This window comes from Fragaria vesca, linkage group LG6, assembly GCF_000184155.1.
Source record: "Fragaria vesca subsp. vesca linkage group LG6, FraVesHawaii_1.0, whole genome shotgun sequence".
Classification (NCBI taxonomy): Eukaryota; Viridiplantae; Streptophyta; class Magnoliopsida; order Rosales; family Rosaceae; genus Fragaria; species Fragaria vesca.
In genome coordinates this window covers 3,200,442-3,224,273 of record NC_020496.1, presented here as the reverse complement: position 1 = coordinate 3,224,273, position 23,832 = coordinate 3,200,442, and the positions used below count along the sequence as shown (strand labels likewise).

At 37.3% G+C, this 23,832-nt stretch overlaps 4 protein-coding genes across 5 annotated transcripts; 2 read left to right on the top strand and 2 right to left on the bottom strand.

Moving 5' to 3' along the window:
- The first annotated feature begins 6,457 nt into the window (after nucleotides 1–6,457).
- Nucleotides 6,458–10,280, top strand: LOC101295635. Its single transcript, XM_004302212.1, has 5 exons — nucleotides 6,458–6,483; nucleotides 6,585–6,586; nucleotides 7,051–8,511; nucleotides 8,606–9,587; nucleotides 9,774–10,280. Exons 3-5 carry the CDS (start codon nucleotides 7,051–7,053, stop codon nucleotides 10,028–10,030), a joined length of 2,700 nt encoding a protein of 899 aa, XP_004302260.1. The 5' UTR covers nucleotides 6,458–6,483; nucleotides 6,585–6,586; the 3' UTR covers nucleotides 10,031–10,280.
- Nucleotides 10,281–10,604: 324 nt separating this feature from the next.
- On the bottom strand, nucleotides 10,605–14,051 carry LOC101295144 (protein DEHYDRATION-INDUCED 19 homolog 3-like). Of its 2 annotated transcripts, none has more exons than XM_004302210.1 (5): nucleotides 13,670–14,051; nucleotides 13,115–13,257; nucleotides 12,264–12,356; nucleotides 11,489–11,748; nucleotides 10,605–10,965 (listed from the first exon to the last, which is right to left on the bottom strand). In XM_004302210.1, the coding sequence occupies exons 1-5, from the start codon at nucleotides 13,743–13,745 to the stop codon at nucleotides 10,857–10,859; spliced, it is 681 nt and encodes a 226-aa protein (XP_004302258.1). In that variant the 5' UTR covers nucleotides 13,746–14,051; the 3' UTR covers nucleotides 10,605–10,856. The 2 variants fall into 2 exon arrangements, with proteins under 2 accessions (XP_004302258.1, XP_004302259.1); XM_004302211.1 differs by having other exon boundaries at nucleotides 11,489–11,754; nucleotides 12,279–12,356.
- Nucleotides 14,052–16,099: 2,048 nt separating this feature from the next.
- LOC101294862 (syntaxin-43-like) lies at nucleotides 16,100–19,536 on the top strand. Its single transcript, XM_004302209.1, has 8 exons — nucleotides 16,100–16,493; nucleotides 17,204–17,480; nucleotides 17,942–18,031; nucleotides 18,212–18,289; nucleotides 18,506–18,583; nucleotides 18,669–18,734; nucleotides 18,812–18,892; nucleotides 18,993–19,536. Exons 1-8 carry the CDS (start codon nucleotides 16,306–16,308, stop codon nucleotides 19,098–19,100), a joined length of 966 nt encoding a protein of 321 aa, XP_004302257.1. The 5' UTR covers nucleotides 16,100–16,305; the 3' UTR covers nucleotides 19,101–19,536.
- A 366-nt stretch (nucleotides 19,537–19,902) lies between these two features.
- LOC101294573 (DNA polymerase III subunit epsilon-like) lies at nucleotides 19,903–23,063 on the bottom strand. The gene is made up of 4 exons (XM_004302208.1): nucleotides 22,832–23,063; nucleotides 21,434–22,072; nucleotides 20,494–20,699; nucleotides 19,903–20,410 (listed from the first exon to the last, which is right to left on the bottom strand). Exons 2-4 carry the CDS (start codon nucleotides 22,012–22,014, stop codon nucleotides 20,184–20,186), a joined length of 1,014 nt encoding a protein of 337 aa, XP_004302256.1. The 5' UTR covers nucleotides 22,015–22,072; nucleotides 22,832–23,063; the 3' UTR covers nucleotides 19,903–20,183.
- Nucleotides 23,064–23,832: the final 769 nt, after the last annotated feature.

Here is a 23,832-nt window from a genome sequence, read left to right as displayed (position 1 = left end):
ACGAACCTTAACTACTCTATAAACCGGTAACTACTTTAGACTGTGAACGGTAGTCCCAACGCAAAAAAGTATCTACCACTACAACGAAGAGAGAGAGAGAGAGAGAGAGAGTTGATTGGTTGGTCTCCATGACCACCAACCTTTGCTGGTTGACAAATCCGGTTCCAAGAAAATCTGGTTACCTGCTCAATATTACATTAAAATATAAAAGTTAGTGCTTCTATACTTACAGGGTGAGTGCATATATTTTAGTTGCAGAAACAGTCCAGAATGTGTTTTAAGATGCCATTTTATTCTTTTAATTGGGTACCCTCTATGAGTCTTTGCTTATTTGTAAAGGCCAAACTGTGAGCATGTTTATTAGAGAAACTAATCGATCATTTCTTCACAATATTAATAATACACACTTCTTAAAAGTTAGAATGATGATTAGTACCATTGCACTTAACCAAGAAATGAAAACTAGGGCCTTTAGATAATGTTTCTCGAAATTAACTAACTTAATTTTCATGAGCTAGCATTATGTTACACAAAATTCACAATCATGAAGCTACTCCAAAAAGGCTGTGATCAAACGTCTAATATTGCACATACGTATACAGGACCAGTTGTTATAATTAGGGTCAAATAAAAAGGGTAAAGAGGGGGGGACTAGCCTAGCCATGCCCAGCAAACCAATGAAATATAACCCAAACAGATGAAAAGATTGAAGGAGGAACACCACCACCCTTTTTCTTCTAAGTTTCCACTCGACACTGAGGATGATTGATGACCCATTTGCTTAAAATGGACAAGGCAAAGCAAGAGGAGCACATGATATGAACGCCCACTTCATGATTTCGGCCATTTGCAGTGGCATAGAAGAAATGCTTTTCAATTTCAAGCCTACATTATCTTTAAGATGTATATGCTGATATTTCTCATCTTTTTGATGTTCTTATTGTAAAGTTGCTTGATTAGTCCAATATTCTTCTAGGCTTTGTGGTGGGGGTGAAGTGGGGTGGGTTTAGGAGAAGATGCACATGATCTTAAATTGTAGTTTAAGGATCTAATGTAGTATGTTCTATCCAAACTAAATTGTGAAATAGTGTCTTCTTTTTCTTTCTAGCTTTTTATGTAAGTTAATTTAGTGGATTGAAGAGCGAGTCAAATTAGCATTCGGATCAAAGCTTTTGATATTAAGCTAGGATAAGTGGTTTTAACCTCTCTCACCCGCGAAAACAGACTCTGAACTGCGCGCGTTAATAGCATATGCTCGATCATACTTGCTAAAGCACATTAGAACAAGGATTTCTTGGTGGTTCACGTACCATATATATGTATTGAGTAAAATGTAGGTCTACTAATAATGTAGACTTTTCGAAAGAAATCTAACTCAATTCTTCGACATACTTAAGAGGAGATGAATTGTCAACTACGGATCGCCCGGAATATGGCTAGCTAACTTGATCTGGATTCTCGAGAAAAGGAGGGGAAATCGATTAGGCGGATATAATCGACAGTCTTGTCTCTTGAGAGGTGTAATCAACAATCAATCAATCCATACCAAAATGGTTATGAGATTAATGCCACGCCTTGCATGCCAAGATGAATCATTGTTCATTCTTCGTACATAGAAATGAGTATCACGGTAAATAAAGTAAAGAAGAAGGGCTGTGCTGTCAATTCCTATGCCGTTCCCTCCAAAACTGTTGAAAGATTCAAACTTACGGTTCGGGTCATCACACGAGCCTACAGGTTCGGAGCGCCAATTTTAAAAGTCCGTTACTCTCCCATTGACAAATAGGCACGTGGGTCCCAAAAGTAGCCAGGGTAGGACCCGAAGCTCCGTGCCGGCATATGTAGTATTAGTTAAAGTTAAGACTTAAGACTGCCGGCCGACTATAACACTGGCAAAGAATGGGCTGATGGGCTCCACCGGTCCGGCCAAAATATATAGGTCGACAAAATCAGATCAAACGTCAGTATCACTCCCACCTTCATCGCAATCCGATCCTTATTTATGATCGATCAGGTCAATAATTCGAGAAGTACCGGAAGTATATAGTCAGTACGTAATTCCTTACTTCAGGTATATCTTACTATCGATTAACTACTCGAGGTAAGTTTCAACAGTAAAAGTAACCTTGGAGACAACAAGATTGCTGGACGGAGTAAGTAAAAACGACGACCAGTGTGTTTATCATCGAAGATGCATGGTCTCCTGGTTAGGTCAGGAACAAACTAAGATAGGAAAATCACGTCAATGATAGCCATACATCGATCTGCAAACGTACTTGTATGGACCATCGATCGATCATTTGAGTTGTGTTTGTGAGACGTACTAGTCCTAAAAGCAGACATGATCCAAAGTTTGAGCTTGCTTCTTTTCACTTTCATGTAGACCTAGCAGAGAGGACTTTCATGCATAATGCATGGGTCGCTGCTGGGTCATCAGCCTATCGATCAACTAGCTAGCTGCCTCAGTTTGCTTATATGGGGGTCGTCGATGGGAAGTGAGACCTATCGGGGCTATCTAGCTTTCTCTAGATTGAAAGATGTCGACTGCGTACTTGAGTAATTACTCTTTGTCGTCGGCTATGAAATAGTAGGCAGTGATCGAACGAACATGACAGTATGGTAAAACAAAGAGTTACTTAGCATTATTAAGGGATATATGTACTGGCCATGAAATTTTCCATCATATATTGATCGAATAATGATGGAAAATTTAGCTACTTAATTAACTGTAGCTTTGCAATAGAGTTTAAAGGAAACATGCAAATAAAAACGGGATGAAAAGTGAAAGTAACACACTAGCACCATATACATGTAATGCATGCCTTGGTAAGGTCATTAAGCAACTCATATCATGACAGTTTCCCCAAAAGCCATGACAGTTCAATCTATATGATGCATTCATGTCTTTCCCTTCATAGGTTACTCTTCTGGACAAACCAAACAAGATGGAGGGTAAAAGCTAAGAACTTATAAGTAACTAACTTATGAGTTTTCTCTCTCACTGAGTGATTGAATTGACCCACATACACTTGCGAAAACTGAGTGACATTCGAATTCCCACATTTTCTTGTGATCTTGTCTGTTGGTCCTTTAGTCCCTCTCCAAGATCTAGCATGCCTGAGGGAGCTTTAAGCTCGTTAGCTAGGGGCAAAGATAAGCTCAAATATTCAATCAAGGGCTTTGGCTTTAAATCTTCCGATGTTCTTCTTTTAAGGGGCAGAGATTGTTGTATATCCTATCTTTCTTCACTGGGATGGTCCCTAAAGTTTGGGTATTATCTCAACGAGTTTGAGTGGTTAGGGGGTTTGTACATGCCTAACAGCCGAAGTCATTGACTTAGACAACTCAACTCGTTCGAGTCCTATCATACTCATATGTGGGGAGTAAAGGAAGATGATCGATGATCATGAGTTGTTCGTAAAAGAAAGGTGATCCAAGATTAATATAACAATAACCTACTTGTACATCAATTATGTTATTGTATTAGATTCGAAGGTTTGCATAAAGATGCGTCGACGCTTTTAAGTTGGCCTTGTTAAACACTTGCTCACACTCTCACAGCAATTTTGGTGAAGGAAAGAGTTCCCCCTTCACTAGTAGATCGAGCATAATTTACAAAACATAAACATTAGCATCCACTCGAACTTGTTCAACATACCACAATAGCAATATAACTGTGTGCTGCATCTTAATTCCTAAACTACATATATAGCTAGATGAAAATGATACAAGTATTGAGAGAGAGAGAGACATTTGATCTCTTCGATAAGGTTGTCATCATCGGAACAAAAACAACATTCTTCCATTGATCTCTCATAACACAAAGACAACCGTAACTCAAGTATACACATCTGGAAATCTCACTTTGTGTCGAGATCGATCGAGGAGATGCCTAATCTCTTACCAATCTGGCATCCTTATTATCACAAAAAAGTGTCTCCAACACCACCTAATCTCTTATTGGGAAAGACAGCCCCATCCACGTTCATACCCCCACTTTGTGGCAAGATCGATGCCCTGCATAATGTAATACATCTCATTGATTATTATTTTGACCTCCATATTCATACCAGTGATACCACCATATATATCCAAGTTTCTATATTACATTATCATGTCGCATTTTCCGATCCATATATCCAAACAAATCCTCTTCTGATTATGAATTGTATACATGTGTATATGCAATTTACAATCACACTAGCTCTATAGCATTCTTTTTCTTCTTTTTTTGTTCTTTGCTCTCTTTTTTTTCTTGGTTTGTGTAGTTTTTTTTCTCCTTTTTTTGGGTTTTGGGGCTGAAATTGAATTAAGTGGGCTGGATGAAGATCAATGGAAGGCGTAAATCCTGGAGCAAAAAGAAAAGCGTCTCGTGTTAGCCCAACCCAAAGTAAGCCCCTCAAATCCTGCTTTAAGTCCACGGTTGGTTAGAAACTCAGACCCAAGTGTCAGTGCAAATATCCACGTCCAAAAAAAAAAAGTGTCGGTCCAAATATCAAATGTTATGAAACAGTTTCGCTCATAGATATTTTACAACTAATGTGTTACCCATTAGTTCTTGTTCATTGATTTAAGCTAGCACTGTCTGCCAATAAATCTTGGGGAAAATTCGGTGTGCCTTTTTTTTTTTACCAAACCATTCCTTTACAGAGCTATCAAATCGATGTTGCAGTTCTTTACCCCATGCAATATGAACTTTTGAAACATTAATCATGCTGTTTGGGTTTTTCCTGCTGAAATTAGGAAAAACAAGTTGAAGACACGGTAATGTACCCTAGCTTTATGTTCATCATGCATGTCATTTCGTAATGGTGGAGGTGAGTGCACATTTTGGTGGGGTGTCAGCAATAGAAATAATTCATATCCATATATAATAATGATAAGAAAAGGACTAAAAAAAACTTGATTAATCAACTATTTAACTCTATTAATCCATTATAAATGTAGTTTATAAGTTATGATTCTCAATCAGATTTGGACATTGGAAATGTATCTTGAGAGATCTATGTAATTGGACACTGCTAATTACAAAATTATGGTGCCAACTAGGCTGCTTATAAAGGGATTTTAGATGATACGGCTTTCCTTTTTTTTGTAGATTTTTATATAATTGGGTTTTAACCTTTCCGTTTGGTTTTTTTAAAGTGTAAAGTATAGTAAAACAGAAAAGAGAATTATGTTTTATTGGATGCTTTTCTAATAATAGCTTAATTGCACTTTGCACCCTGAAATAGGGTGTTATTCATTTTTTTCGTTCTTGATTGTAATAATTTATGAGTTAGAATCTCATTCTTTGAACGGCAAATACATAAAACATTTGACCAAAGCAGAATTACAAAGTAAATAAAACAAGAGAATGGGTTCTTCTACCCTATTTCCCTTACGTTGTTGGCAATAGTCACCCAAGGGTATTTGCATACTATCACAAGTACATTGTTTGGCGTTATTCACTAAAATTGGTATCTGTAAGATCTACTTTTGTAGTCATATACAGTATACACTTATTGGTGATTGCATATATCCAACCAAAAACTTCAAAATTACCTTATCTCTTCACTAATACTTCAAAGTCCTTACTACCGTTTCATTTCAGAAAAATAAAAAAAACTTCAAATCCTTCTTGTCCTCAAATTCCATTCATTGTCAAGGTCCGTACGTATATTATAGAGAGCAACGTAATTACTATCGTTTTTATCGTGTTAGCTTGTAACGCTTGACGTAACGGTCCACCAAAAGACTCATGAAACTGCAAGTCCTCAATTTTGAAAAATGTTAAGTACTAACATCACTCTTTTTTTATTATGTCAACTTGTAACGCTTAAAGTAAAAGACTCATAAAAACCATAACTTTTTTGAAAAGTATCAAATTGAGAGTGTCAAACATCACGGTACAAAGCGAAAACGCCTCACACTTCGAGGGTCAAACTATATACCGATAATTTTCCAAAAAAAAAAAGGAGAATAAGAAATTGGCAAAAGAAGAAACCTATCAAATAAAGAAGTAAAGGCAGTACATGATGATTATATAGACCTAGAGGGGATGAGAGAATATTTGATTTGATGTTGGGTAATAACTGGAGCAAGAACAGTAAAATCTAGGCCTTTTTTGGACTAGGCACCAATCAAATCCCGGAATTCAGACGTTGCAGTAACACTAAAATACACAATGACTCATAATATCCTTTACGAAAAAGTACCGCGACGATAACGGCCGGGGGGCAGTTTGGTCATTTTCCGGAAAAAGGAAAGATCCAACTGGAGAAGCCAAGTTGCGTACGCCGTAAGTGCCAACGCTTCAAGTATATATCTTTATATGCGCAAAGAAAAACTCCCACAGCCAAAGAGAGAAGAAGAGGAAGCAGCAGAAATGCAGAGCTTCAGATAAAACAAAAAATAAAAACCAACCCCAGCAAAAATATAAAAAAAAAAAAGAAAATTCTCCGGGCCATTGTTTCCGGTGCTGTCTTTCTCTCTCTATCTCAGGTACTATTTCTCTCTCTCTGTAATTTTTTGTGTGTGTTTATATGTAAATTTGATGTAGGTTTATTGTTTTTGTTGTTGCATGGATTGGAATTTGATTTGAGGAGTCTGTGAAGGCCGGGTCTTTGATTTTGTTTTCTGTGTTTTTTTGTAAAGTTTGATTTGCTTTTTTGTTTTTTTTGGGGATTTTTATTTGTTAAGATTTGGTTTTCCAATTTGGGAGTGTGTGTACAATTTGAGTAGATTTGAGCTTGGAAAAATTGAAGCGGGTAGGAATTGGATGATTAGAGAGTCAAGGATTTAAAGTTGAGAATAATTTGGAGGAAAATCAAATCTGGTGTTTTAGGTGTTGGGAATTCAATGTTGTGAGCAGATCGTGACTGGAAATAATTTGTCGGTAAATTTCAGACTTTAGAAAATTTCTGACGAAGAATTTTTTGTTTATTAATTTAATTTTTGTTAATGTGATTTTATTTTTTGGAGAAGATTGTCTAATGTAATTGGATTCTGGGAAGTTAGGGATTGGATTTGATATGTGGGTTTTTGGCTATTTTTTGGTGCAAAATACAGATGGTAAAGGGAGGGAAGGTTAGTTCCAAGCGAAGAGTCAAACCACGGATTCGGTCAGATTATAAGGGTTCCGATGATTCAGATGAAGATTATGTAGTTTCAGATGAAGAAAAGCTAGTTTCTGAGGACTTGGAAGAGGATTATTGCTCCTCTTTGGATGCATCAGATGATGAAGAGGAAGAGGAAGTGGAAGTGAGATGGGCGAGAAAGAACAGTAGATCAAGAGGGAAAAAAGGTGTTGATAGATTTATTGAGGAGGGGGAAGAGGAGGAAGATGAAGAGGAACTGGAAAAGGTGAGAAAGAATGGTAGATCAAGAGCCAAAAAGGGTACTGATAGATTTATTGCTGATGAAGAGGAGGAGGATGAGCTGGAGGAGCTTGAGGAGGAGGAGGATGAAGAGGAAATGAAAAAGGTGAAAAAGAATGGTAGGTCAAGAGCGAGAAAGGGTAAAGATAGATATATTGTGGACGAGGAGGAGGATGAGCTGGAGGAGTTGGAGAAGGAAGAAGAAGAAGAAGGAGAAGAAGAAGAAGAGGAAGAGGCAATGAAAGAGGTGAGAAAGGTGGCTAGATCAAAGTCCCAAAATGGTTTATCTGGTAGGCAGAAAAATGGGGTTAAACCATCACAAAAAAGGAGGACTAAGTCTGAAGAAATGGCAGATCAGGATTATGAAGAAGAAGAAGAAGATGATGATGATGATGATGATGATGATGAGTACGACGAGGAATTTACACCTGATGAAGATGATTATTCAGAATTGGAAGAAGCATCAAGGGTGAAAAAGAGGAAAACTAATTTGAAAGTGAGCAAGCGGCGTTTGAAGAAAAAAGGTCCTATAAGAAGGAAATCAAAGAAGCCTTCAAGAAAGAAACAAAAAAAGACTCGTACATTGAGGAGGAAAGTAAGATCTGATGACGATGATGGTGATTTTATGGACAGTAACCTTCCTGTTAGAGAAAAGAATGGGAAAAAAAGACCAAAGAAAAGGAGGAGATATGTTGCTCAATCAGATTCAGATTTTGTGTCTGCTGGATCATCCGACTGTGATTACACAATCTCTGAGGAAGAGAGAGAGCAAGTCAGGGAAGCCATGCAGTTGTGTGGAAGTATAGAACCTAATTTGAGAAGTTCATTACAGTCTGACAAAATTCAGGAGATTGAGATTGTACAGCCGCCAAGAAAGCCTCCTGGTAGGAAAGGTAAAGAAAAGATTGAGCAAGTGAAGGTCGAGGTGGTTAAGCAGGTCTGTGGAATTTGTCTCTCTGAGGAAGATAAGAGAAGAGTGAGGGGAACACTAGACTGCTGCACTCACTATTTTTGTTTCTCCTGCATCATGGAATGGGGCAAAGTGGAATCTCGCTGCCCATTATGCAAGCAGAGGTTCAAAACAATTAGTAAACCCACAAGAGCAGGAACTGATTTGAGAGACGTGTGTGTAACAGTCCCTGAGCGTGATCAGGTACCTATTTACTCTACTTTTATTGTGGCGTTCTGTATTTTGTATTTTCATTGTTTCTTTATCTTACCTCAGATGGATTTATTTGTCTGTGCAGGTTTATCAGCCGACAGAAGAAGAACTGAGAAGTTATCTCGATCCTTATGAGAATGTGATTTGTACAGAATGTCATGAAGGTGGAGATGACGGGCTCATGCTACTGTGTGATCTGTGTGATTCACCTGCTCACACCTATTGTGTTGGTCTTGGGCAGGAAGTACCCGAAGGTAATTGGTACTGTGATGGTTGTAGACCTGTTGCTCTGGGATCCTCGAGTTCCCAGGTTCAAGGTTGGTTCACTGAGCAGAGAACAACAAACAACATCTTGCCTAATAGACACTCACCTGCTGTAAGTTTCGGTGAAGGTTTAGAGATAGACCTTAATTCACTGTCCTCTCCTCGTTCCTATATTACTCAAGGATATGGGACTTCTTCTTCCCCTTGGTATCATGTTGGAGGTTTTCAAGCAGCTTCCCCGGGATCTGGGGCAGGGGCACCAACACTGTCAGGAAGACGTTTAATGCACCGTCATATTCAACAATTGATTTCTGCTAATAGAATGAATTATCTGGCCAGTAGAAATGAGAGGAATTCACCTGCTAATTTGAGTACTGATACCTTGAATGCTCAAACTGCTCAGGGGAGGGAAACAATAGTTCAGCATGCAAGGGCAGACGGAACGGGCAGATCTTTTCACACATTCTTTGAGGAGAGATTACAAGAAAATCCCTCACTACAAGTGCAGGACAATGATGTATTTTCGTCAACATCAAGCCATCACAGAAGGCAAGTAGTCCAGGATCCAACTACAACTTCTGCTGATAGACCTAGCAATGGAGCATTATGGCCTGGACTTACAGAGAATACAATATCAGGTCATATCCAAACTCATCAATTCAGCAGTAGGCCAAATATTGGTTTCGATGGAGATTTGTCCCCCAATGCAGTTACGGGACCGAGTGATATTCACAGAGGAAAGGAACAACTGCAAACATTGGTCATAAGCTACATAAAAGACTTGTCCCGAGAGAAGGATTTAGGTATGTGGAGCTTTCAATTGCGCTATGTAAACATCTCCAATGTCTGGTTCAGGCAGACGTTTCTACATTGATATATCAAATGCCTATGTCTCAATCTAGTTGTTCATTCTTATGATTCTTACATGCTAGATAGCCTGAAGTGTTTGTGATGGTTTCAAACCTTAAACTGGTATTTTTCTGTTTCAGGCCAAAGTACTACTGCTTTCCAGGAGATCGCAAGGAGTGCTATGCAGACCGTCCTAGCTGCATGCGAGCTGGAGCACCTCAGCAATGACGTAATCCCTGTGCAGCCTCCATCACCCTGTTCTCATATTGAATTGATGGCAGGAAAGACAAGTCTGATAAAAGGTTGCTGTTCATCATGTTTTGCACAATTTGTCAAGGACGTCGTAAAATTGGTCATGGAACATAAACAAGCATCATGGTTGACATTAGGTTTGTAGGTATTGATGCAGCAAGGGTGTCCCTTGCCCCTCTCCCCATTTTGTTAGGGATGTAGAACAGTGTTTCTTTTAACTTGTTTATAGATTTAACTCCAAACGACTCCATTCATACTCAATCCAATTGTTTAGATAGCATAATTCAAATAATTCAGTGCCAGTATTATTCTGCTTCGAATTGTTTGTTGAAGATGGACCAACTGTACCAACCACTCATCCCTAATAGAAGTCGTAAAGGGCATTTGTTTTCTAGTTGATAGATTTTGAAAGTTATTTTCTAGTTGATAGATAGTGGAGATGGTTGGCCTCTGACGTAACATCTTGCAATAAGTTTCAGCTACAGACCACACCACCTTCATAAACATTCACCACATTCAATTCTCATTGCTCATTCTTATAGTTTCGCACTAATTGTTTCTTATTCTATTCTGACGGAAAAACCAAACAAATGGAATCCACGTTTGTTGAATTGTTTCTGTGACTAGTTCTTACTCAAAGAATGGAATCATTTCCATTCCTCCAACCAAGCAACACCTTTGAACCTGTCTGCAAGAAGGTGATCGAGGGGAACAAATAATGAAAAGATAAATTACTTTCTTCTCTTTTTTTCCTTTAAACTTAATAACGACCTGAAAACAACAGAGGGTATCAAGTTTTGTTCAGGCCTATAAAACTAAAGCGAACATGCCACATAATTACACTCAACACTGAACTCCTACAGCTTATTCGACAGACTCTGTGTTTCATACATTGGCATACTCTGCAACAAACAACGAACAGAAGGCTCTTGGTTGTGAAACTCCACTCCTGGCGGCCTCCACAAGAAACTTCATAACCCGTCATCAAGGATGGTTGACAACAACATCCCTTGAACAAACTCACATCTTTTTGCTTTCTCTTCCTTATCCTTGACAGACAAAGGAGGCGACTGCACTTTTCTGGAGACAGAATAGCAAGTGTTAGACCTAAGAACTTTATTGGTAAAATGAAAAGGACCAACAAAACTCAAGCATACTAGGAGATAAATCAACTGAACAAAATTTGCATATGCAACAATTCTATGTATTAAGCTTAATCATCTGTTCAAGCATATAAAACGTACATTGTTAGCCGAAAGGAAAGATGATGATTAAACCCTAAACCTAAAAGTTATGAAGTATGAACACAACAAGAGTTTGTGTTGACTGTGATTTCAAGCATCAAAACCAAAAGCTATGAAAGTATGAACACAACCAGAGTTTGTGTTGACTGCATAGAACCTAAAACCCATGTATGCAGACCGTTTGTGTAAATTTAAGCTTCCATAGAAACGAAAAACAACAATCCCTCTCCATACTTCTCATTGTAAAAAGGCAGGTTGAGAAAGGAAAAAAAAAATCGGCTGAGGCATTCAGCTAGTCCTTGGGTTAGAAGGTCCAAAAGCCATTGTACATCAAAGCAGTAGGAGATTTAATAACTTACCGTTCTAATACTTTCTCTGTGCTTTTCTTGGGTAAGCTTGTTTCGGTTGAAAAGCTTGTTTCAGTTGAAAACTGAGGCTGAACACTGACAAAATCATCAGCAATGGGTAAAATAAATGATGACAACAATGGATCAGCTGCCACATTGTTAAGTAAACAGGAAGAGCCCCCAAAAAGAGACTGCAAGTTTCCTTCCCGCAGCTCTTTCCTCAACAATGATAGTGTTAAATGAGCTCCACCTTTCCGTGTTTTCCTCTTGCGCTGCATGTAATCAATAGTTAAGGAATTCAGAGCATTGGGCCAAATCTTCATTTGATCAATATTTCACCAAATCTTAGCCATATGATGAAAACCAAGAAGAAAGCATCCAAATTTAGCTTGAAGTAATCATCCCTAAAGCATACTGATTGACCTTTATGTTTCAAGTCTCCTACTTTAATTTCTGGAAGGTTTTCAAAACTAGGCAAGAAACATGAAAAGCTCAGATAACAGAGTTGAGAATTATGGGGATTAGTTGAGCGTATTCTCAGGGATAAACACAAAAGTTATGCTTTAGATCATTTATCATATCTATCAGGCTACATATAAAAATATAGTTGGCAACAGATGACGTAAGCAATGCTTAAAAAACATGCAGTGAAGCATAAAGTTTCATTTGAAAGGAGATATCAGAAACCATCTGAAATGGGTGGAACACCAAATAACCCTCCACTGACCCACAAAGTTGACTATGACAAGAAAAATTAACTGAAAAAATCTGTGACACACAACAACACAAAAGGGAAGGATATCTTGAATATATTTCCATGTTGTAAGGTAATGTGAGCAACCATATCAATGCCCACCCTCAATGAACAAACTGGGCAGACCTGCACATACACAGTGTTCACCTTGAGTACGTTAAGCTTAAAAAAAAAAACCATCTTCATGGGAAAAACAAAAAAAGCAAAATATGTATACTGTAACAAGTAGATATATGAGCAACTACCCCTAACTCACTGAAAAGTAGTTATCTACTACTCACTTTTTCGCCCACCAGATCACTACACTCTGACCTCAGGAGGGGGGGGCTGTTGTTCCATCTTTTTTGGCATAGTCCCCCCATCAACCGGTCAGACTAAAGCTCATTGGTGGGTATGTGTAAGTTCACATCAACTATGGATTTGGAAACACATTGTGTAGAATATGCTGCATAGTTCTCCAAAGAATGTATCCTTCAGGACCAAATCAAAGTCCCCTATGGGAACCTCACCACTCAAAACATGTAAAGAACTTGAATACCAATTGAAGCAAGTAATATAGCATTAAATTCTTCAAGGGTACAGGCAACCATTTGGACTATAACAAGATATATCTCTCCCGTTCATGTCAAAGATAGCAGGGTTTGTATTAACTTGTACTTAACAGTTAACAGTGTCAATCTACTAAATTGATGCTTGGTGTTGAGACTGCTATTTTATGAAAAACCATTCACTACCCACTAGATACCTAAGAAAAAGGTGAACTTATTCAACAGTGACATCATAATTAATAATGTATGTGCACCAAAGCAGGTACAATCGACTTTCCTTTTCAGTCAATAAATAGGAGTTAGCTAGTCTCGAAGAATAAGAAAAAAGAGCCGTACCCCATTCTTTGCCTCCACCGGGTGCTCTTCATCTATATGGCAGCACAATCCGACAATATCATAGTATTCTGAGCAAAATGGGCATGGGAATTCCTCCCTTATATCATCATCCCCGTCAATCTCTTCAAACCCCATGTACATATCTGCATTTGCACAAAACAAATACACATCAATGCTAAAACAACTCCTCATTGTATATAGCAATGTCAAAAACTGAAGCCAAAAAGTTGAATTCAGCTCAATCCAGTGATCGGTCACTCAAACATTAGTCAGAAGCTCAATTTACTGAAAAGTTTCTACCATTAATTTTAATTTCAAAAGTCATAAACAACTTGGAAGTGATAAAAATTCAATCTTTCCTGCAAAAAAAACAAATCTAAGCTTTAAATTTATGTCCTTTACATTCATATGCATTTCCACACAACAATCCAATCCATTAAAAAAAACTTCAACAGATAAATCTCTATCAAACATTTCATCAGCTCCAAACAAGCATCAAACCAAAACCAATAAAAAAGATCAAAACTTTACAACAAAATCAAAACAGGAGCTGACCAGATCGAGATTGAAGAGCGGATTGGTAACGCTTAGAGGCGCTGGAAAGACGAGAGCTCCAGGAATCACCGTCCATGATTTGTCTAGGTCTTTTAATTTGAATTTGATTTTTATCTTTGTGATTCAAATCGCTCGATCTGAGAGAAACCCAGAAAATCGAATTGGGTGGGAATGATAAAGACGGAGGCTTTAAGAGAAAGGGATGAAGATGGAGGCGGTGGCTGAGGTGGTTAAATTCAGCGAAGAAGAAGATGAAGAAGATGAGAGAGAGATGGTTAAATTTGGGTATTTAGATGAGTTGGGAGACGAGTGCGGTGAATGTGACAAATGTCCAAAGAGAAGCAGTGAAAGCGAATATGGAGAATTTTACAGCTCCTTGTTTGTTATTCTGTCTCTCACTGCATCTGCGTGTTGAGGAGAGGTGTCACTGTCATGGCTCATCAGCAACTCACCTCCATTTTCACTCGGTTTTATTCCTTAGTTTGGCGCGTGAGGCTGTTTACTTCCTAACAAACCATGGAAGTGATGGAACAAGGTTTTAATTAATTATTTTTCTTTTTATTATTTAGTCTTCAAATTTTGAAATCCTTGTGCCTGTACCAAACAAAAGACAAATTCAAATACTTAGCTCCATGATTTTGACACCTAAGATGTGTTTACATTGTTTGGTAGTGATATGATATGTTGCTCATAACACTAGTCTATGGTGTCATTAAAAAAACACTAGTATATGGTTTTCAACTCTTTATCACGACAATGAGATATTAGATTCTAACGAAATAAGAATGTTTAAAGTCCATAAAAGATATATTTAGGAAGGTGTATTGTATTTGGATTCATATAGACTTATTTTAATCAACAAACTTTTTATTGACTCTATTGATTCTTTGAAAAGTTCATAAGTTTTCACTGATTTCTTAAAACCATCGATTTTTAATCACAGACTTTCACTGATTTATTTATGAAATCTAAAGATTTTATATGAATGACTTATGTAGATTTCTCAATACTTACAATTACAAGAAAGAAAAAAAACAAAGATTTAATGTCAAACACATAATGACACTAATTATAAGTTTTTATAGTTCTTCTATCTAATTTCGATGCATTCAGTTGTAATACTTGATCGAGATACATAAACATAGGTGACGAAAAAGATTGTATTAACTTATATTACCAACACGCATACTTGTACATAAATCAAAGACTACTCGACACATGTTCTAAAGTGGGACATTAGATGTTCACATTCATGTATGCAAATATATAATACATGATCAAGTAATTCTAGTATCAAGAGTTAGTATATAGAGGGAAATGGTCATTTCATTTTTGGATCTAGAACGAATAGGTTCAAGAGATGAGAGAATTAATGATACCACCAGAAAGACTAATCCAATCGATAATAATATTTAGGTTATCGAGGGTTCCAAAACATCACAATTGAAAGACAAGAAAAATGTTAACATTGAAAAAACATTGAAATTAATAGGTAGAAGAACGTTAATAATATAGAATATTATAAAAAAAAAATGATGTATCACAAGATTAACCTATTCACATGTAAAGAGAAAGTCTATCGTAGACTTTTCTAAATCTTTGCTCTGGTGGATGAAAAAATATTGGAGTTTGGTGTGTGTAATTTACACTACAAAATCCATAGTTATCCATGAGTTACTAATTTCAAAAGAATGAATGATATTTTGAATACATCTAAATTTCTATTTATTTTAAAAAGTCTTAATTGAATACCCCTGGACTTTAGTGGAATTCATAATGATTTTTTAAAATCTAGTTGAATACACCTAGACTCTGATAGATTTTTAAAAATCTGAATTGAATACACCTAAACTTTCAAATTCTATAGACTTCTTAAAATATTCCACTAATTCCACATACAATACACCCCCCTTAGCACTTGAAATTGTTTTTACTAAACTGTATTCTGATGACATGATAATTAGTGTTGGTCATTTGTCTTCTATAGCAAATTACGTTTCTGCTTTATAATTGTAGCATGTTACCTCCTCCATAAAAACACTCTAGATCAATTTCACCAAACTTGTTTATTTGAGATGATTGATGATTATATTTTCGGCTGTAAATAACTATTTACTAATTGTAGCTCAGCCGTGTCTAATGTCTTTTTTTTATTATTTAAGTAACTAAAATACTATAACGAATCTCTTATGAGTCGAAATAAGAGACTTATATCACTGGACTAAATTGTGTTGACCGTCCGATGTCCTATCTTAACGTAACTTTTATGTCTCTCTATTTTGCGTGTTTTCACACAAACACTTACATAAAAAAGTAGAGAAAGAAAAGAAAAATAGTTTTGGGTAACTATTACCCCAATAAATATACTAAATTCAAAACCGACCCCAGAATTAGGCGTATATTAATAAATAGGCCCTCCCTCCCCGCCGAGACCAACTGACCAAAAACCAAAACAATCACACCATCTTTCCCATCAACACCAACACCTTTCCAAATTCGTCGGGGCACGTGACTCGCCGTCGCCGCAACCCCTCCTCCCGGATCTCCGATCACGTGACCTTCCTCCTCCCTCCTCCGCTTAGCTTCCCCACTCGATCGACACCTTTGTGAATCTGAAATCAGAGCTCGTTCCGTCCATGGCGACGAGGAATCGGACTCCGCTCTTCAGAAAGTACCGGGATTCGTTGAAGAGCGCCCGCGCTCCGTTGAGCTCGTTGGCGTCCACCAGCTCCGGCGGGAGAGGTCCGGTGATTGAATTGTCGTCGCTTGTGAATCAGAATCGGAACTATGCTCCGCTCAGTACTGAAGATCCCGGTAATTCAAGGTCTCTTTTTCTCTATTGATCTCTGTATGTTTGAATTAAGCAAATTTTGAAGCTGTGTGATTTAGTTGGATTGAAGTTTGGGGATTTTGAATTGGAACTGTGGAATGTGTGGTTTATTTGACGTTAGTGAGCTTAATGCGGATTAGGTGATGTTAAATATTACATTTAGATAGGATTTGAAGGCTGGATTGTTAGATCAGAGTGGTTAAAGTTTCGGCATTTGAATGATCTTTAGGTTGGAAGTGATACATTACGATTTCTTGAAACTTGTTAGATCAGACTTCTTAACATTTCGGCATTGGTTGTTTGAATGTTCAAGTAGCAATCTTAAGGTAGAAGGTGAAGTTAGAAGTGGATTGTGATGAGAGACTTGAAGATTTGAAGAGTTGAAGTTTATGGAGATTATTCGTTAGAAAATATCATTGTGATATGAGTTAGCTTCAACAGGTTACCAAAATGAGCTATTCAAGTTGTTTAGGATCCTGCTTTTCTGTGAAGTCTATGAAACGTCTTTTTTTTTGTTTTTTGTTTTTATATAGTTTGAATAAGGAGTTATATGCTGCTAATTTCAAAAGTGGGGAACATTACCCCCTTTCCCCCCTTAAAATCTGTGCACATAATAGCAATAAACTTTTGTGACGGTGGTAGCATGCAACTTTTGTGATTTGGTTGTAGATGGATGACGGTGTGTTTTATTCTTTTGGCTGCAGTCAGGGTGCACTCACTGTTGGTCTACCGCCAGCATGGGTGGATGTATCAGAAGAAATAGCAGTGAATGTGCAGCAGGCACGGGTAAAAATGTCTGAGCTGTCCAAGGCTCATGCAAAGGCTTTGATGCCATCTTTTGGAGATGAGAAGAAAGATCAACGCTTGATTGAGAGTCTTACACAAGAGATAACTGGATTAATAACGAGATCCCAGAAGAGACTACAAAGACTTTCTGCAGCTGGACCTTCAGAAGATGCAAATGTTAGAAAGAATGTGCAGGTGTGACTCAAAACCCATTATATGCTTTTGGCATTGCCAAATGTGATGTCTTAGCTCTATTGCAGCATCAACGCTTGATTTTCCTTGGCTATCTTTTTGGTTTGAGACTTGTCACATGTCATTTGTTTCTGTATCTCCCTTCTTGGCCATAATACCATGCTTTTCACATGGGTGCATTTAGATTACCACCGATTCCTTGTATTTCCAAATCCTCATCACTAACTGATGGTTCCTGGATATGGGAATATGGGCATCTCTTCTTCCTTCTTCACTTTTCTGTTGGTGGTGAGTTAGTAGCCAGACCCCTTCGCCAGTGTTGAGGAGAAAGAAGTGAACTTTCATTATGAAGCTGGTTGTAGAAATTCTTTAGATGGGTTTATTCCATAGTTTTACATTCTGGCCTTATATATAAATGAACTATCTGAAACAATAGTCCTACTGTCTGCTTGTTCGTTTTGCAGGTATCTCTTGCTACAGACCTTCAGAGCCTCTCTAATGAGCTTCGTAAGAAACAATCAAATTATTTGAAACGCCTCAAACAGCAAACAGAGGTATGTGTAGAAATTTTACCTTTTTGGTCATTCGAGTTTGTAGTTGCTCTGGCTTCGTAGTTCATATGCTATATTGCCAAAATCTTTTGGCACTTTGTATGAGGATTTCAGGGATTCATTAGTACATGAAGAAGTTTGCTTGACTGGGTATTGATCACTCATTAACTTTTGGTGATGTAGGGACAAGATGGGGACGACCTTGAGATGAACCTAAATGGAAGTAGATCAAGAATGGACGGTGATGATTTGGATGAAATAGTATGTTTTTCTGGCTTCATAATTTTTCTTTAAACTCTTATCAATTATGATTAGTATGAAGAACCAAATATGAAATATCTAATTTGAATTCTTTCCAAAAAGAACAAGGTTTAGTAAGAATAAAAGAAGCATGTTTCTGGAAATCAATTTTTTAATACTTTTTTTTAACTTAACCTTGGTTGAACGGTTTCTGATTATAAGTAAAAATGCTCTCAGATGTTTCACGATCGTGAGACGGCCCAGCTTAAGAAACATGAAGCATTCACAGCAGAAAGGGAAAGAGAGATTCATCAGGCAAGTAAAGTTTTTTGCACATGGAACATCATGCTTGATCCTGCCTTTTTTCACTACTAACTAAAACCTTCACCCTTTCCAACAGGTTGTTGAATCTGTGAATGAGCTTGCTCAGATTATGAAGGACCTGTCGGTTCTAGTGATAGACCAGGTTAACACCAATCTCCTGTCAACACTTGAAATATCAACTAATACTCGGTATCTAACCAAATATGTTTCTCCAAATAGGGCACTATTGTTGATAGGATAGACTACAACATTCAGAACGTTGCAAGTACAGTCGAGGATGGCCTCAAGCAATTGCAAAAGGTCACTATCTTCATCTTTTGTCGATCACTGTACTTCAGCTGTAAGTTGTTTTAAGTATCTGTACTGCTGTGTTTGTACTAATGGGAATATGGGTTTGCAGGCTGAGAGAACACAGAAACAAGGAGGAATGGTGATGTGTGCTACAGTACTTGTTATCATGTGTGCTGTCATGTTGGTTCTCCTAGTTCTCAAGGAGATACTTTTTTGATGTGAGAGGACAGTCGGTTCCAGATTTTGGTCAGATTCTAATTGTCATAACCCTTCCTTGAGAGACATTGACACGAGAAGAGATGGTCTCCCTAGCAGAAGATGAGAGGAGTTTTGGCGTGCCCTAGGTAGATATACTACATAAAAGTGATTATTTGTTGTATCTTCTATATTTCTGGGTATTATTGAACAGAGGGAGGGGGAAGGGTAGTGATTGGTTGGGGAATGAAAGCCCTGGAAAGTATATAGAGCACATATTGTATGTTGTTACTTGAGGAAGGGTGTTTTCCATCAGATATATGTTGATTCTTTTTAATTGTATTTCTCCGGGATTTTGGTGCTTTCATTCCCCAGCACCATACAAGTAACATGAGGGGCTTTTATTTGTCATAGTGAATTTACTTGTTCAAATACAACAGATGAGGAGCTATAATTTGTCTCAGTGGATTTACTGATACATATAATACTTTAGTTATTTGCCCCCAACTTCCCCTTCAACGTTATGTGATGTGGTTCATCCAAAGTGTATACAGCATCAGCGTCTAGACAATAGTTGAGGAAATTATTACACAGAAAATATCAAACTTCATAGTTGTGGAATTTGCAAGATATAACTAGGAAAGGCATCCATTCTTTCTTTTTTGGTCTTATTTGCTATTAACTACTTTTTTTGTTACTTATTAACCCATACTATTAAACACACTATCTATTTTCTTATCCACACATTTTTATTTTATTTACAAACTTGAGTTAGTTTGAGGTTACTAAATTACAGAAACAAGCATCAATCGACAGATTCAGGTGTTGTGAAGTACTTGTTATTCTGTCATTGTAAATCACATCCAACAGAGGCATACATCAGATTATTGTGGTCATTGAATAAATGACTATCTGTAAGAATGTATTACAATTACAATGGTACACCATTTTTCTTTTTTCGACCCTACCCTAACTGGAGTCATTGACATCCTCGAGGAATCGTGAATTCTAACCTCAAGCTCTTCAAGAGGCATCCCATAAAATCCACTGATCATTTGATAATAGGTTACAAAGAAAATGTATTAGTACCAAGCTGGGGCGTATCCTACCTAGAACTCTTCTTCTTCTTCGGGTTGTCAATGTCCGAAAGAGAGAAAGAATGTTCAACCACGACGTTGGCAAGTGTCTGTTTCAGAATATAAGTTAACATTGGAAACACTTTTGACAATACTACCACATCTGACATGGCTCTGTGAGCTGAACCAACCAATGGGATCCCAAGGTGCACACGAAGGTCTTGCAATTTTAATGATTTTGAAGAAGCTTCTGATCCTGCAGAGTAAACATGAAGGCTTTAGTATCCCTTTAACAAAAAATACATGTCAAGCATGAGCAGATGTACACACAAAACAGACCTGCAGACTTCATTGCTTTCCGTGCCATAATAAGGCTGTCTGCGAACAGCCAGTTTGAAGGAAACTCTACGCCACAACGAGAGAACTCACTACGGAGAAAGGGCACATCAAAACTACGACCATTGTGAGCAACCAACATTACATAACCGCCCGGCTTTTGACGGCTTTTGATATAGCTGAGTAAGATTGGTATAAGTTCCTTCATCCTGCATGAATTACAGGGCAGGAAATCCATAAGTAAGCATTTCTGCAATTGTTGCAATATCGATGCAAGTGACATTCGTGCACACGTTCTCAAATTTACTGGGGCAAAGCAGAAGCGATGGCAAACAGAAAATGCTGTGCATAGTAAAGTGCTCTACAATAGTTGTAATATACAGGTGTAATGTGCACAGGTGGACAATCACAGCCATCCAGTTGAGGTACAGGTGGTTCCATATGGGAAGAGGACACCCATGGCTGGGATTGGACCACCGCAACAGTAGCACCCCTCTTTCAAGGGCTGGTACTTCCTGAGTTCCCTCAAAAGCATATCTGATTTTCTTTACATAACAGGTAAACAGATGCAAGGGCTTGTTGTCACTACACAACCAAAGAAATACTTGGTTTATGTATGTAGACAATGAACAGACCAAGAAATTCCCATTCATCTTTTCCCCTCCTTGTTATAGTCTTCTTGCTCTCAGCTATCACAGACCTACCCCATGGTTGTAGTAATAAATGCTCATTCATCATATTATATGTAACTTTTGGAATATCAATTCTCAAGCAATATATAACCCAGACCCATGTCTCCAGTTAAAAATAAAACTCAGCATTGACATATTTCCAGAAAAAGTAGGCTCGTAATGGAATTAGGATACTCTTGAGTCTTGAACAGATCACTATCATAGATGGAAAATAATCTTGAACAATAAGAAAACAAGTCAGGAAACATTACCTTGGAACACTAGGTTTTCTGACCATATCTGTAGCAATTCCATGAATTTTGGTTGTATTCCAGGGGACATCACGTTCGGGGTTTATCAGTGTCTGGAAAGTACTGTTTTCACCACCTTGAAGATCTTGAAGTGCAATTTCTATGATTCGATCATCTGTTCTACTAAACCCAGTAGTCTCAATATCAAATATAATAACTGTCACTAGACTGGCTAAATCTCCATTCTCAGCAATCAGTTCTCGAATGTCATGATGTTGAATCTTTTCATATTGACTTGTGTCGACTTTACTTATATTTATTGTAGCACTTGTTGAAGCTGTTACATTCAACAATTCATGCCTAATCGTGCTGGGACTACTGTGCTGGGCAGTTTTGTTTCTGCCTTCTGTATTTGTTGTTAGAGGCCTTCTAGTCCATTTCCTACTGTTTCCTCCATCAAGGGCATAAATTTTGAAGCTATGCAGCTTAGAATTACAACTGTATCCACAAGTCCTACTCGAACTGTGGAAGTTGTCACCCCAAAATTGAGCCAAGTTAAAAAGCCCACATCTGGGAACTCTTGATAAAGAAAAGGTTCTCATCTCAACTCAATGATCATCAAAGGGAAGTTCACAACCTAATTAAAAGCAATTGGCAGACCTGAAAATGAAGACGCAAAAGAAGTATATGATTAAAAAATAGGGACAACTAGCTTCAGAATACTACCTCAATAACCAGAAAAACAAATAAAACAAAAGATAAGTGGATACTAATCAACATTCAAAGTATGGATCTTGATATCAGACTTTGCACAGTTTATCGAATCATATGCATGGTACAGCAGCAATATTAAAACATGAACAAACATACTATTTCCACCATGGAATCTAAACTGGGTCCAGTTTTACCTCAAACAACCAATAACTGAATTTTAACTTGAATCTTTGTAACAAAATCTGAATGGCAATTACATTAGCTACATGCATCACACACGCACACAAATTCCAGTTTTATTCTAGAAAACCAACGGCTCGCTCAATTAAATTGTACTTGGAACAAAATTATGATCAAAGACTCAAACTTTAACACTTTTTATGTGTGTTCTCATCAAACATAAATCAAAGCAATATCCAAGTAAACCAATCTTACACAAACCAACTGAGTTGTAAAATCCAATGTCATTCAGACAAACTCCAAACAAAGCAAGCAAATGGGAGAAAGTAAAGCTAGAACCTTTAAGCTCAAAAACCACAATTCAGATTGCAAACACAGCAAAACAAAAGAACCCATTTCAGCAAACAATGGAAGCTAATAGAAACCCATCAAGAGCCCAGAACACCATATAGCTAGTCTAACATTCATTGCTTTGAGAAATAAGAACACAAACAAAAGCAACAAGAGAGAGAGAGAGAGACTTGCCTTGTAAATTCAACTAGACGAAACGAAGCTCATTTGGACAAAACGTGAAAGATGAAGTTGTTTGGTTTTATAGAATGGAAGGGAAAATGAGTCGTGTGGAGTTGAGAGAGTGGTAATGAAACTAATGGCTGAAGAGAAGGTTGCGGATCGCGTGCACGATCCGGTTTTGGCTCTCCCTCTCTCTACTTGCACTCTATCCTTTTCTTCGGAAAACGCCTTCCTTGCTGCACCCACGATTTTTTGAACCAATTTTCGTTATTATTTTTCTCCTTTTCCATTTCAACCGATTTCTGTTACTAAAAATAGTCGTTTTTAGGGTAATACTTTTTGTTAGTTGGTGTTTGATTCTCGATATTATTTTGGATCTTTATAATTATGGTTTAGGTTATATGTCTCTTTCTATATATTTTACGGTTTTATTAATAAAGACTTAAGAGCAGTCGCACCAGCCTTTTATTTAAAAATAAAAAATAAAAGAGGGAACATTTGTCTCTACACAAGAAAATTCTTATTTCATAATGTTGCAATGTAACGCTGTTCATGCCTACATATCAGAGCAAAGTGAATTATAACTTTCTAAGCGAGACGAAGTATATCGAAAGATAACTTATGTTTTTCTAACTTTATAAAAATTAGATTTGGAACTATTTCTTAGAAAAAGTTTTCATTAATCTATAATTTCTTATCTAAAATCGTAAAACTATAGTGCATAGTTTGTCGATCAAAATCAGACATTGTTATTTTCTTATTAAAATTTGTCTGCTTTTAATTTATCATAGTTAAACAATTCTACAACATGAAAAAACTCGAAATCATGACCTAATTTTTCCTCATCTAATTCATCATATCTAATATTTTTAATTTTCTGACTTGGTAATAAGAATAACAACCTGATGAAAATAATAAAGATTGAATCCAAATTGGTGGAACATGGCATGTTTTAAGTCAGTAGTTATATCTTAATTCAAAAGGGAGCATAATCATATGCTTGTAGTGTACCT